We start from the raw sequence: 14958 nt of genomic DNA, 5'->3' as shown, positions 1-14958 counted from the left end.
ACATAGTCAGGCTGCAAATCTTCCAAACTTTTATGCTCTGCTTCCCTTATAAAACTTAATGCCTGCCAGGCGCGGTGGCTCACGCCTGTAATCCCAGCACTTTGGGAGGCTGAGGCGGGCGGATCATGAGGTCAGGAGATCGAGACCATCCTGGCTAACACGGTGAAACCCCGTCTTTACTAAAAATAAAAAAATTAGCCAGGCGTGGTGACGGGCACCTGTAGTCCCAGCTACTCGGCAGGCTGAGGCAGGAGAATGGCGTGAACCCGGGAGGCAGAACTTGCAGTGAGCCGAGATCGTGCCACTGCACTCCAGCCTGGGCGACAGAGCGAGACTCTGTCTCAAAAAACAAACAAACAAACAAACAAACAAAAAAACAACAACAAAAAACTGAATGCCTTTAACAGTACCCAAGTCACCTCTTGAATGCTTTGCTGCTTAGAAATTTCTTCTGCAAGATACTCTAAATCATCTCTCTCAAGTTCAACGTTCCACAAATCTCTAGGGCAGTGGCAAAATGCCACCAGTCTCTTTGCTAAAATATAACAAAAGTCACCTTTGCGCCAGTTCCCAACAAGGTCCTCATCTCCATCTGAGATCACCTCAACCTGGATTTTATTGTCCATATCACTATCAGCACTTTGGGCAAAGCTATTCAACAAGTCTCTAGGAAGTTCCAAACATTCCCACATTTTCCTCTTCTTGTGAGCCCTTCGAACAGTTCCAATCTCTGCCTGTTGCCCAGTTCCAAAGTCGCTTCCACATTTTCAGGTATCTTTTCAGCAATGCCCCCACTCTCCTGGTACCAATTTACTGTATTAGTCTGTTTTCACGCTGCTGATAAAGACATACCTGAGACTGGGAAGAAAAAGAGATTTAATTGGACTCACAGTTCCGCATGGCTGGGGAGGCCCCAGAATCATGGCGGGAGGCAAACGGCACTTCTTACATGGCAGTTGCAAGAGAAAATGAGGAAGAAGCAAAAGTGGAAACCTCTGATAAACCCATCAGATCTTGTGAGACTTATTCACTATCATGAGAATAGCATGGGAAAGACTGGCCCCCATGATTCAGTTACCTCCCTCTGAGTCCCTCACGCAACACATGGGAATTCTGGGAGATACAATTTGAGTTGACATTTGGGTGGGGACACAGGCAAACCATATCAGTTGGTAATAGGAGAATTGCATCTAAAATACACATTCTAAGCAAATCTACATGTTCCTTGTCTTTTTCTCTTTTTTTTCTAGATTTTCTATTGTATTTTAGTAGGCCCTTGATGTTTTTGAGGACTTGGCAAGCCCCCAGATTCACAGTCTCTAAACTTAAGAATCCAGGAAATAGTTCACTCAGGTTTGGAGATTTCTCCTGAAACTGTATTACTATCTAGAGGCAAGCGTTTCCTGTGCACATCCTCATACTGCAAGTTAACTCCTTTTCCAGCTTCTACCCAGGACTCATCTCTCACTTCATGGCTATTTTCACAAAGAACTCCCCCACCACTAAAAAATGGTTTTGTTTCTTTAAAAGAGTTACTATGTAAACTCAAATTAGGAAACAAACAAGTCATATTGGGACTACCAGCTATGTATTGGCTCACTTCATCCACAACTAAATGATTTTCTCCCAAACATCATCTTCCCGGAGCCAGAATTCAACTTTGTGCACAAGAAAAGTGACAAATTACTAAATGTCATGGACTTCAGAGTCCATCTTTCGTCATTAAAAACTGGTTGCCTGAGGCCCAAGGTGTTCTTTTAAGAAGCTTTGCATCCTTTGTGGATTGAAGAAAAGCAGGATAATATTAAATAAGCCACAAATAAACAGCAAATCTGAACACCATCTGGTGAAAAGATTTGTTATGTGATTCATATACCTATTCTGCCACCTATTTGATTCCACTGCATGTCCGTCAGCGGTATTGATGGATTCACAGACATTGTAACTCTTATCAATTTAATGGCAAGTAATAGAACATTCTATATCTTCCCACGTGGTTCTCTTTATCTGCCTTCCAGAGTGAGAAAATGGCAGATTTGCATAAATGTTTAAGAATTATTGGATTAGCCTTTGAAATAACATTACATGAATTTAACATTTTTCTTAAATTCTTATTTCATTGGCAAAAATCTGCCCTGGCATCACCTGCCCTTACTACTAAAGCATCTCCTAGGTTGCCAGCTTACTCGTTCTTGCTTCTCAAGTTTGGGATTAATCAACTATAGGTACCCACTTTCTACAATCCTGCTGAAGGCTCCTCTGCATTCACCCACTGTTACGAAAATCAGGCAAGAGCAAATAGGAAAGTGGGTCAGCATATATATGGTTTTCCAATGGGACCACTACCATTTTTTTTTTTTTAAGTAGATATTTTGCTTAATTTACTTTTGCTTTCTTTTGAGCCAAGAGCTCATGGACTACTGCTGTGTTTTCATTCGTGATACGGTTTTATGTATCATTTAACAAGTACACCAAAATGCCAAATGTATATGTTAGGGTGAGTAATAAAGACTTGTTTCTCAGGGCACCAGTCCATATTTTTTATAGTGCTTTCTGTCTTCCATTTTCAGGACTTAGCAAGTCTATGCTGCGCAATGTTCCCAAAGGGATGTGGCTGTAAAATGTGTGAGGTCTGATAAATGTTCTTATCTGATGTTTGCCCATCTTCTGTGGGAAAATTCTATCAGATGAAACAAGACTGTCTAGACCTCCCTTTTCTTTTTCATCCTGCTAAGAGATTTATCAGAACCATACCCCTTCCCTCCTACAGAAACATTTTTTTACATCTCAAGGTGCTTTGAAAATTGCAGTCAGCCCACTGGTATCTCCAGCTCTACAACATCATTCACCTCACTCCTAAAAATAGGAAATACTGCCAGGAAATGGATGCAAACAACTCTTACATATTTAATATTATAAATAAGTAACATTGTTACCTTTTCCAGCTATTTCTCTGTTGCCCTTATAGGAGCATCTGTGGTAGAGCATTATAAAGTTACATACAGATGTCATCCATAAGACTATTTTCAGAGTCTCCAGCCTCCTGAAATTTGTCAACACCATTGATATTGATCTTTACCAAAATCTGAGTTTTGTTTCTTTTCTTAAGAGTTTGAGAGAAGTGCATTCAAGTGTTTTTAAAGCATAAGAAGGTGAAAATTACATTTTTGATGTTTTCAAGGCCGTTTTTCTTATTTATGTCATCACTGCATACAAAGTGGCTGAAAATAAAAAAGTTGAAATTTTCCAAGCATTCAGCGTAAAAAAACTTACAGATTAACTATAGAACTATTTTCCTGTTTCAAAATTAATTAAATGCCACCACCAAGTTTTCTCACCAGCCCTGCTTACATTTCCCATGTGCACATCTCCCCTTTCTAACCAAGCTCCACTTCTCTTTATAAGTCCTTCCATCACAAAATCAAAGGAACATATGATTTCCCTCCAGAACGACACTGCCTTTAATTCATCTGCAAAGGCTGACAGGTACTCTTACGAAAATGAAACCAAAAAGAGGTGAAGGAAGAGACAGAGAAGCATATTTCAAATCATTTCGACCCATTTCTTCATTTTGCTAAGATTAGGAAGGACATTTTGTGGAGCTAACTCAGAAGGCCATTTCACAAGCACTTCACAAGGGCATTTCACAAGAGGGTCTTTGAGAGACAGGGGTTTGAGTAAATTACTTAGAAAATCCAAGTTTAAAAGCCTCCTCTGAGTGAAGAATGGATGTTTTAATCTGACTTATCAAAACTGGATGTTTTCACTGACTAAATTTCTAGATAATTCTTCACTTTTAGAAATTACTGAAAACCTTTCTTTCTCTCCACCTGTTATCAAGTATAAAGTAAATGCTTGTAGAATTGTATTAGGTACTAAAGAGATACACAATAGTAGTTCTTGTCTTTGCTGAGAAACTTAAAGTTTCATCACAGAGACAAGATGAATGTCAAAGAAACAACTAGAGATACGAACAAAGTAAGGGCCAAACCCACAGATCTAGGGCTCCATAACTGCACACTCCAGGAAACCCCAACCTTTTTCAGTTCTTACTGCTCTTTCCTTCCCCTTCTGTCTCTTCCTTGTCCTTCTTTTTCTCAATTCCTTTTCTCCCTTCTGCCTGTTTTATGTGTTTGGCCTGTCAGTGATGCTCACAGGCACTGTTGAGTACTCCGCTTTATGAAAATGCCCATGTTTCTATATCTGCTTACTTGCTCGATTCAGTCATTCACTCATTCCCTCCCTCATTCGTTAAACCAACACTATCTTATAAAGCTCTGTGCTAGAGAGCATGGAGGAAAGAATCCAGACCAGACCCAGATTCGGCCCTGGTTTCACCTCCCTGCAGTCCTAGCTTTTGTCATTTGCTTTTATGGAAGCTGTCAAACACCATGGCTTATTACTAAACTTCTTAGCGGCTCCCCCATTCCAGGGATCTGTGCTGCCTTCTCAACAGTCTCACGGCCTCAGTGGCAGGGACCTTAGGCCCTGGGACTCCTCAGATATTTCTGTCTGCTTTTTCTTCCTTCTTTTAACTTCTCCCCCTCCCTCCATGCATTACAACTTAGTGCCCCTGGGGTTCCGCCAGGGGCTCCTAGCTCATCTTTTCCTTCTCTACTTATTCCCTTAGTGCAGCCATAAGGATTCAATTACCACCTATACTCGGATGAGCCCCAGATCCCCATCTTCAGCCCTGACCCCTCTTCCACTTTTCAGTCCCTTATTTCTCAATGTCTACAAAATATATAGGCTAGACATTTCATTGCCATCTAAAACAAACATGTCAAAACCAGATTTTATTCTCTCTCCACCCAAAGGTGCCTCTGCGGGCTACCTCATGTAAGCGGCCCAAGTGCCGCTGCTCCAGCTGCCAAAGTCTACCTTCACCAGCTTCCTCTTTCTATTTATTGTCCCTTTTTCCCTGCATCCTTCCCTCAATTCTTCTACTAAGCCCTACTAACTCTTTCTCTCTATTATTTTCCCAGACCCAAGACTTCAAGGCTATTTCCATAGCCGAAGAACTCTTCTGGATATTAACTATCTCAAAGTCAAAACACATATATTCATACACTCAAAAAAGTAGTAAACAGGAAAAGCATCTTGGGGCATCCTGCACATCCTAAGACTGATCAGGAATAGTTCCTGTCACGTGTTTTCTAGCGATTTATAGAGCATTAAAAAAAAGCTTCAAGCTGGAGTTATATGCATATTGTTTAAGCTTTTCTATTTACTTAATAGTTGTTTTTATATTATGTTCCCAGGGAGGTACTGGCCTAGCAGACACATTAGAAATAAATGCGGAAAAATGCAGACAAGATAAATATAACAATGGAATTGCAAGCATATCCATCAAAAGACCTATCTGCAGTCCAGTACATCATGCTGTCAGGAAATTTTGCCTCTGGCTTATCTTCAAGTTTTCCACTTCTTAATCTTCATCCCTTTTTACACATTTTTTTATATTATTCTTCTACCTCCTTGAGATGAATCTAAGAATACCTATCAGTTACTGAACATGGAACCAGCTGCCTCAGACGTGCAGCTTCATTGATCACCAGAACCAATTTGGCTGAGCCCTGGAAAATGTAATGGTCCACTGCACTCCCTTACTGTTCTTTGGGGGATTTGTCCAAAGTTGTGGGCCTAGTATAAAAGGATCTTCTTTTCCGGCAAGGATGACAGCACGGTACTCCTCTTAGAACAACTGGACTCTCACCTCCTAGGAAGGTTATTAGTGTGTTGATTATTTAAGACTGATGGTCACCCATTCCCCCTTTCCCTCCAGTACCCTGGGTTAGGTCATTTGGATGCTCAGTTAAGTCATCTCTAGAGGCGTGGTAGAGAAGAGGGGGAAGCAAGGTTAATACGAATTAACTATCTTGATTTTGCCAATTTGCTATTACTAAGAATCTGTTAATAGAATGTGGAAATTTTTAGCAAAATCTATTTGGGTTAATACCCAAATGTCCAATATTTAAACCCAAAGAGTAACTCCACAAAAAAATATGTAAGTCAAGGTAGGTATTCAAAGGTGCATCCAAAGAAATAGCTGGAACTGGTAGAAGTCATGGCAGCCCATCTGAAGCTGAGAATGAAATGTTACTGACAAACTGCACAGAGGATAAAAATACAGGAAAATACCAATGGAATGAGAAAGGAAAGTCATGTGATATTACATGGCACTGAAGAGACAGAGACAGTGAATACTTTTTAAGCATCTGTTTTATGAAATCAAACCACACCACAGCCACACTGTGATTTCTGCAAAAAGGTGGATCCCTGTATGAGAATGACTGGAGTTCAGCCCACCCTCTACTCTCTAAGCTGTCCCCCCAGGCATGGCTCTGCATGTGCCTAGAGTGAGTACCTTTTTCAAATTCGCACAAGGGTGCCATATGGGGTAGCAGTGAAACTGCATCTTGGGATGCAGACTTCAGTTGGAAACATAAGAAAGAATAACCCAGAGTTTTGAAATGATCTGAAAGACACCTGATAGGTTTCTATATTGGAGAAAGCCACACATAAGGCTCATAGATGTAACGGACAATTCCTCAAGGTGAAAATAAGATGAAGAGCTATCCTGGACTCCTCCAATGACAATTCAGTGACTCCTTTTGATACTGTTTCTCAGAGATGTTTTCTTCTTGGAGCTGGTTCTTGGTAGTAGATTGTCCTGTGGATATGACATCGGGATGGGGCATATGGCATGAATACCTCAGAAGAGATCTAGTGATGGAACACTAATAGACATTTTTTAGACCAGGCACGATGGTTCATGCCTGTATTCCCAGCACTTTGAGAGGCCAAGGTGGGTGGCTCACCTGAGGTCAGGAGTTCGAGACCAGCCTGGCCAACATGGTGAAACCCCATCTCTACTAAAAATACAAAAAATTAGCTGGGTGTGGTGGTGGGTGCCTGTAATCCCAGCTACTCAGGAGCCTGAGGCAGGAGAATTGCTTGAACCTGGGAAGTGGAGGTTGCAATGAGCCGAGATTGTGCCACTGCACTCCAGCCTGGGTAACAAAAACAAGACTCTGTCTCAAAAACAGCAACAATAACAACAACAAACAACCAAAACATTTTTTAAAAAGCATGTTGCAGGGGGATGAATAAAGACAATTATTTCAAATTCTCAACATTGTGTTCAACCCTAGGCTCCATAAGTTCCAGGAAATAGTGACCTGATGTAGAGGAGAGTATAACGAAAGGGAAGAGGAAGGGTAACCAACACTTCTTAGAGCACTGATGACACATCAGGAACACTAGACACATCAGCTGTGATGGGGACCCTGTGAGACAGGTCTCATGAACCCCACCTGACAGATGAGGGAACTTACGTTCAGAGAAGTCATGAGCTCTGAGTGGGGTCAAATAGCTAGTGAGTAACACGGCCCAGATTCAAACCTAGGTCTAACTACAAAGTCCATATTCTTTCAATTACACCCTGCTGCTTATTAAAAGGCTGAATAATACGCCTTATGAGAAAAAGTTAAAGGAAGTTCTATAACTCATGCTTGATAAAAAAGACTGAAAAGTGATATAATGTTTTTGAAGTACTGTCTAGGAAGGACTAACCTAAAGGATGGTAACCAGCTCTTTTGAAATGGGCTCTGAAGAAATAAGAATAGGAAATGGGCTTCAACTGCAACAAGAAGGCAAGTTTCCTTACCAGAAGGATTGCAGTTATTGGACTCAGTGGCTGAGGAAGACTGTGGGATCTTCTTCCTGTGCAGAAGTCAAGATGACTGACCCCGGAGAAAAGCAGAGAAGTGAAGTTTGTTTAAAACGGGGAAGACCACTGAAGGAGTTGACCAGAGAAAAGGAAGGAGAGGCAAACTGCTGCAGAATGGTACAAAATGGCAGAAGGAAAAAATAGCACAAAATGGCGGAAGGAATGGAGGAACAGAAGAACTGTTGTATGGAGAACTACACAGAAAACAAGAGACTCATGATTATAAGTAATTAATTAAAACATTTTTGTTTTAATAACGTCTAGTGTAACTGTGCTTGTGAAGCAAATTCCTACCACATCTCCTCTGAAGGTATTTTCAAACAATATAGATTTTTTATCTGAATGGAAGAATTTAAGAGTGGTCCTGCCTCAGAGCAGGGACACAGAAGTGCTAAAGGACTGCTTTGAGAGTTTTTGTCATCCCTAAAACAGCTTCTTTTTTAACTTTATATTTATGTAGATGAATAATGTTCTCATTTTAGAAACTAAAATGCCCCATTCGGCATGATCATCCTATGACAATCCACATTTTAGACTTGTGAAAACTGTGAGCCAGAGAGGAAGAGGGACTCATCCAGTAAATAGCTGAGGGAGCTATGGCTTGACATTAAATCCAGGAAGAGATTCCAAATCCAGGATTCTTTCCAAAATCAAAACCTATGCTTTCAAACACATCCTGAGGGTTAGCTGTCTGTGAACAATACCTCCTCAGGTTGTTCCTTTAACTTCAATGTGAATCACTTATAACTGCTAAACAAAACTGATAATTCAGCACGAACAGGACAATGCAAAGGACCCAAGTATCTAGGACTCCTCTGCCACTCTACAGATTGGAGGAAATGAGTTTCAGAAGGGTTCTAGACAGAGCAGGACGCAAGGTCTAGAAGCTTTTGTTCTTTATTTTGCTGAGGCCCACTATGAAGAGTGCTCCCAGGGGACGTTATTTCTTTTATTTGCATATTCATTCATTTATTTAAATTTAAAACAGATGAGGTCACGCTTTTTGGCCTATTTTTGCAGCACTGAAAATTTTTAAAGCTGTGCACTTAATGGAGAAATAAATGACAGAATATAAAAATATATAAAGTTCACTTTAACATAAAAAATTTGATTAGCTTACCAAAATAATATGCATAAATTAAAAAATTTAATATTTGTCATTTACCTGAAGAATCATTCTGTGAAGTATGGTAAGGGTTGCAAACTATTGGGTGTTTGGGAATTGTAAAGAGAACATAAACAGAAAGACTAGTGGCAAGATACAGTTAATACAGTATCTAAATCAGGGATCACCAGCCTGAAGCTCTGTAAGTGTAGGTATGGCCAGATCCATAGGGAGTAGACTTTTAGTATAGAGATGCCACTATCATAGTTTCATTTCTGTTTGGCCATGCTTGTAACATAACTTTTAGAATGGAATTGTTAATAAACATACAGTTAAATGTGGTGAACCCCACATCTTGGAGATTCAACAATACTGACCATTTACCATGGTAAGTTCTTATTTCTACATGGATGCCCTGGCTCTGTGTGTGCATGAGGGGCACTTAGAGAATAAAGGATCTCATCATCTCGGGTATGACAAGAAAGACCAAAAGGGGTCCCAAACGTACTTCTGTTTGGTATTGATGAAAATTCTAATGACTGAATGCTCATTAGGAGGATTGGCTTTTGGAATAAGCTGTGTTTGTGGAATCGAACATGCTAAGATAATAGAAAAAATGGACAACTTAGAGCATATGACCCGGCCTTGCTTCGTGGATCTTAATCTTGCTGTCATCACACAGCTTTCCTTGGAGTCCTGCCAAGCAATGTGCCAGCAGAGAAGCTGCTCTGTTGAGCAGAGGATGTGGATGCTAACTAGCCTATCACCTGTTTCCAGGGAAGACTGAAAGCATATTAAGGTTTTTAGAAGGCTGATCCTCTCAACAACCAGCCCATCTCAAAGATCTTGCCCATTGCTGCAGAATCTGTGGGGGCTCTAATGCTGAAAGGATAAAAGTAAATAGAGAATGGGGTGGAAGGAAGGCTAAACACCACCTCTCTTAACCACTGGCATTCAGCGACTACTAATTGCTACTAACTGGTCTATACAGTTCAAAAACTTGAGTTGAATTTGCGCCTTTGAATTCTGTCAACGCTTGGAACAAAGGGTATTTAGCCCTCCCTTTTTTTTATAAGTCAAAAGGAAACATATAAGAAACCAAAAGAAAACTATGGAGATGTGCATTTCAGTTTAAGTTGGACAGTACTCCAAGAACTAATAAGATGTTTAAAAAGAAAAAAAGGAGAAAACTGTAAAAAGTGTCTGAGGACCTAGTACCCCAAGTTCCTACGAGAAGATGTCATGAAAACTCAGGGACCACAGACACTGAACGGAGAGAAATGCATGCAGGAGCAAAGAAAAACAGCAAAATCTTATGCAGAATTATCAACTACATGCGTTTATATTCATGGCTAAAGATACAGAACATCTTACTCAATAATCTATAACATTGGGGTGACAGAACCTATGTGGTAGGCATGAGGAGTGCGTACGGTGTAAAGATTTTTAAGTGAGATATAAAAGATTTAATGCAGTACCTCGGTCAGCAGTGACTATTGTTCATGACTGCAATATTAGTCTTTGAGAGAATACTTGGATTATTGAACAAAAAAGAAAAAGACCTGGAGAAGGTATCTGCTTTTGGTGATGGGGACCTGTTCCATGAGAATGGTTAGGCAATGACTGAATTAAGAGACTGAGCAGAGGCCCCTTCCCCTGACTAAGGGCAGAGAAAGGGGCATGTTTTCAGCTGTGGCTGGGTAAAAATGAGTGTAAGAACCACCTGGAACACAAAGAGGGGAGGTGGACAGGAGCCTCGTCTTCATTGCTTTGGTCTTTAGCTCCTCTAGTTTTCTTCTCTAGTGTACGCTCTCTCTCCTTCCTTCCTCTCTACCTCTTTTCAATATATCCTCTTTTGTGCTGTTAGCTTTATTTGCCCTTTTTACTGGTCCTAGTGAAAGTATTCTGTACATTCAACATCCAAGATGATGTGCATGCAGCAATCTCCTAAGAGAGGACTACACGAGCCAAATAGGTCACCAAGCGTGTGAATGTGGAAGCCAGAGTTCTCCACCTGAACAGCTGGGTTTGCATGTGTTTCCCCCTACAGGCTTAAAATGTAACATCTTGGTCCTCTAAGCAGGGTATAAAACTATGTTCAATGGATTTACGGAGATGAGGTTCTATCTCCATATTCATGCCCGTGGATGTGCTGCTCCTACATTCATGTCTATATAGGCAAAAAAGAGGCAAAGACATCAGGTTTGAGGCTTGCTAGTTTTTGGTTAAATTAGGTCAAAGCTCCCTATTTTTCTTCATCATACCTTTTTTTGTTGGTTGGTTGGTTGGTTTCTAAATAGACTCCTTCAGATAATGACATCTCTTTCCCACTTCACCCCTAGCTTTAGATATTTTTCATTCTCAAGTTAGCCTGAGAGAATAACAGGATTTCTAACTTTGTCTTACCTATGACTGAAAAATTCAAAATATGCCTGTAAAAAGATTAAATGGAAATTAGGGATGCTAAATATTCCACATTACAGGAATAAATCAGAGATTAAAAAAAAAAAAGAAGGCAACCTGTAGTTTAAATTTCCTGCCTGCAGGGCACGCTACACCTTACATCCTTTTAAATTCCAAAGGTAATATAATTTATATTAAATGGGGCAGGTCCCAGCAGAAATTTGTGCTGGAGCCAGACAAAACAATTACTTTGATGTGCACTTTTGAAAGTATTGTGGCTCCCAGGTATGGGACTTACATACAAACGGTAGAGATTTAGATGTACTTTCTGTTATTAAAATTATTACATTGCTAATGTGTGATTTTTGAGCATAATAAGCAAATTAAAGGTAATCTATTTACTTTAAAAAATTAGATCAACAGTTAGAAAGTAAGAAAAATTAAAGTCAGACAGTCTCATAGTTTGCTAAGCTACAATTTCCTAGAAAAGAAAGCAAAACAAATCTTCTGCCAGCGGATGTGTTCAGAAGTAAGCCTTTTTAAGATGATGGTAGGATATATGTTGTAAAGGTAATTATAGTGGAATTCAGGTGGGGCCAAAGTAGATCAAGATTAGAGTTTTGTAACAAAAAAAGCCTTTTGCTATAGTTGACCACATTGCAGAAACTCCTCAATCTGTATGGGAGTTGGGTTGCAAAAGTCTGTTTGTGAATTGACTATCGGGAAAGCAGAATAAACTTTCTTACTAAAATTACAATGGTTAAAAACATAGGCATCTATTAAGTCCCCATTAGATGCCAAGGAAGAAGTTAAAGATGAAAATTCCTTCAAGGAAGAAATAGTTGCATAAACAAATAATTTTAACACTGTGCACTAAAATAGCTGTGGATAAACGAAGAGAGGACCATCTAACTCTACTTCCCAGCAACTACTGGAGACATATGAAACTCATTTTGAAAATGTAAAAAGGGTAATAACAAAGAGAAAGGCAAAGGAAAAAAAAGAAAGGATGTGAAGGGAAATATCTGGAAGACAACTGAATGAGACTTTGAAGAGATGAGGAAAAATCTAGAGATGTTGGAATGTATGAGTAAGAAATCACAGAGTAGAACAGACAGACTGGAGAATAGAACTACAATATGTGTGTGAGATATGCCGAGCTAAGGAGAACGACTCATGCCAACAGTTCCCCATAGCAGTTCCCAAGCGGGAAGGGGAAACCCAGCCTGTATACAGGCTGCCCTTCACATGTAATGTCTGTTTGACAGTCAGGTACAAGTAATGTAAAGTGTGCTTTCCATGCAATACCATAACTCACCATGAAAATAAGTTAATCTTCAACAAAATTATACCAAACTTAGGCAACTTCTCGGTCCACTTGATTGTCTAATTTGGCCTTCTTTTCTCCACAAAGAGTGTGTGGTTTCCTCTAAATGCTTAATTGGCAGACTCTATGGATATCTCAATTTTATTTAAAGGACAAAGATTTGAGTAATTAAGTGTAAAGAGAGAGTCAAACTACCTTTGCAATGGTTGAAAAGCAACGGTACAGCTGAAATGGACTGCCAAAATGAAACTTAAGTCACACAGTCATTGAAACCACCCAGAAGCAGTAGAAGGACTAGAAATTATGTTGGAAACCCAATTACATCATTACTATCCAGTGCAGCTGCTTAATCCCATGTCTACCACTTCCCAGAACCATGCGGCCGCAACAGGATTGTTACCTAGAAACATCCTTACTTGAAAAATTAAGCACTTGTCCAATAATTTCCTGTTAATCACCAATTTCCCTAAACGTTGGCTTGTGTGCCTTGTAAGTGGCCACCCTATCTTTCGGTTCCCTATTCTCAAATCGCTGTCATTGATGAAGAACTCCCCCAAAGAATAGGCCTCCTAGGTCCTTCCAAAGAGGGGCATAGACTTCTCTCTGAATTGCTTTTTTATGCTAGTTAATTGATTGTTGAGTGATCCCCTAACTTTGGACAAACGCTGAGAGGCCCAGAACTCTCAGCATATGACTATCAGAGCACTTTACCTCCCACTTTTTTTTTTTTTGAGATAGAGTCTCTCACTCTGTTGCCCAGGCTGGAGTGCAGTGGCATGATCTCGGTTTGCTGCAACCTCCGCCTTCCTGGTTCAAGCAATTCTCCTGCCTCAGCCTCCTGAGTAGCTGGGATTACAGGCGTGCGTCACCACACCTGGCTCATTTTGATATTTTTTTTGTTTTTGTTTTTAGTAGAGACGGGTTTTTACCATATTGGCCAGGCTGGTCTCGAACTCCTGACCTTGTGATCCACCTGCCTCGGCCTCCCAAAGTGCTGGGATTACAGGCTTGAGTCACCGTGCCCGGCAACCCCTTTTTATTGAAGTTAACAGTTCACATGCTTGGCTCCCACTCGTTTTCAGGTACAGGGAATGCCCATACACCTTTGGAATCAAATGCTAGCCTTGCACAGGTCCTGGCACACTGGAGGTGATCAGTAATTGGAAAAGAAACCCATTTCCACAGGGTCTTGATCTTTAATGTTTGTAGCAATTAGGACACTATATTTGACGTTGAACCTCCAGAATAACTATTAGACAATAACATCAGCTCCTAAACTTGTAATATCTTATAAGCATGGTCTCTGCCCTCAAAGAATGTACAGTCTAAACAAAGAATAATAAAAAAACTTAAAATCCTTACTCTACAGAACTCAATGTTTAGCATAATTTGTTATTTTTAACCTTTTTCTTTATGATCTTCTTCTCTAATACCCTGTTTCTTTCCCCCTCTACCCTTCTAGTGGGTACCACCAGCCCTAATCAGCATCAAACAAAAATATCCCCAGGAGTATTCTATGAGTTGAACTAACTCACCACCCGGATTCTAAATGCTGATGGTAGGGAAGACTAGAGAGTCACCTTCTCGCTGAAGTATGGGAAGTGAAACAACATACTAGCAAGACACTTGTGCTTGGCTTTTTCCTTCTAAAGCTACAGAGCCCATGAATAAACACAAAGACGTACCTAAACACTTATTAATGAACGTTGCTGGGCTACTGTGGACCCATTTCTGTAGAAATCAACCTTCAAGAGCTCACATAAAATGGCAACAAATCTGTATGCCCATAAGATGCTATCATCAGAGGCACTGACCCCCCAAGTGACCCCTGACAGTCCCCTCGCCTCTCCCACAAGACTTCCAAAGGAACGCCCCTCCAGCCATTGTTATGTGTGACCTCATGGCAACTTTCCGACATGAGTTTAGCTGCAGGCTGATGTCTGAAAGTTCACGCACTATAAAAACTGGTTTATTGGATGCAAAAGAGAATTAGGACTTCAAAGACTCTTACTCTGTCAAATTAAATTAACATATGGAACAGCAACTAAGCTATGATTGGTATTCATAGCATCAGCTCTTTGGTAAGGCTCTGGCTGGTTTTTAATGCAGCTTGTTCACTGTTTTAAGTGAACTACAGCTGATCTAATCTGGTTACTTAGAAGAATATTTAATGACTTGGGAAACAATATAATGTGAAGTGTAAAGAGCTGAATACAAAATTACACATAAGGTATAATCCATATTTTCTAAATGAGACTCTATATTTAGCTTTTAAAATTGTTTACTTCATAGATAAAAAATTTACACTAAAATATTAAATCTGATTTCTTCTGAGTAGTAAGATTCAACAATTTTATTTTATTCCTTCAGCTTTTATGAATCATCTAAAAT

General features: G+C 40.0%; 1 protein-coding gene across 3 annotated transcripts in view; it reads right to left on the bottom strand.

Moving 5' to 3' along the window:
- The window catches only part of HMGA2 (high mobility group AT-hook 2), a 139834-nt gene that overhangs the window by 45182 nt on the left and 79694 nt on the right, over positions 1-14958 (bottom strand). The window contains exon 4 of one of the 3 annotated variants that reach the window (XM_055237058.2): positions 6205-6673. The exons of the other annotated variants lie outside the window; for them this stretch is intronic. Coding sequence (XP_055093033.1) covers positions 6602-6673 — 72 coding nt within the window. The 3' untranslated portion in view covers positions 6205-6601. Of the gene's footprint in view, positions 1-6204; positions 6674-14958 lie in introns of those variants that run through there. 3 annotated transcript variants of the gene reach the window in all.

The sequence above is a fragment of the Symphalangus syndactylus genome, chromosome 13, assembly GCF_028878055.3.
Source record: "Symphalangus syndactylus isolate Jambi chromosome 13, NHGRI_mSymSyn1-v2.1_pri, whole genome shotgun sequence".
Classification (NCBI taxonomy): Eukaryota; Metazoa; Chordata; class Mammalia; order Primates; family Hylobatidae; genus Symphalangus; species Symphalangus syndactylus.
The sequence above is the reverse complement of the archived record's forward strand: the minus strand, read 5'-3'. Positions and strand labels throughout refer to the sequence as shown.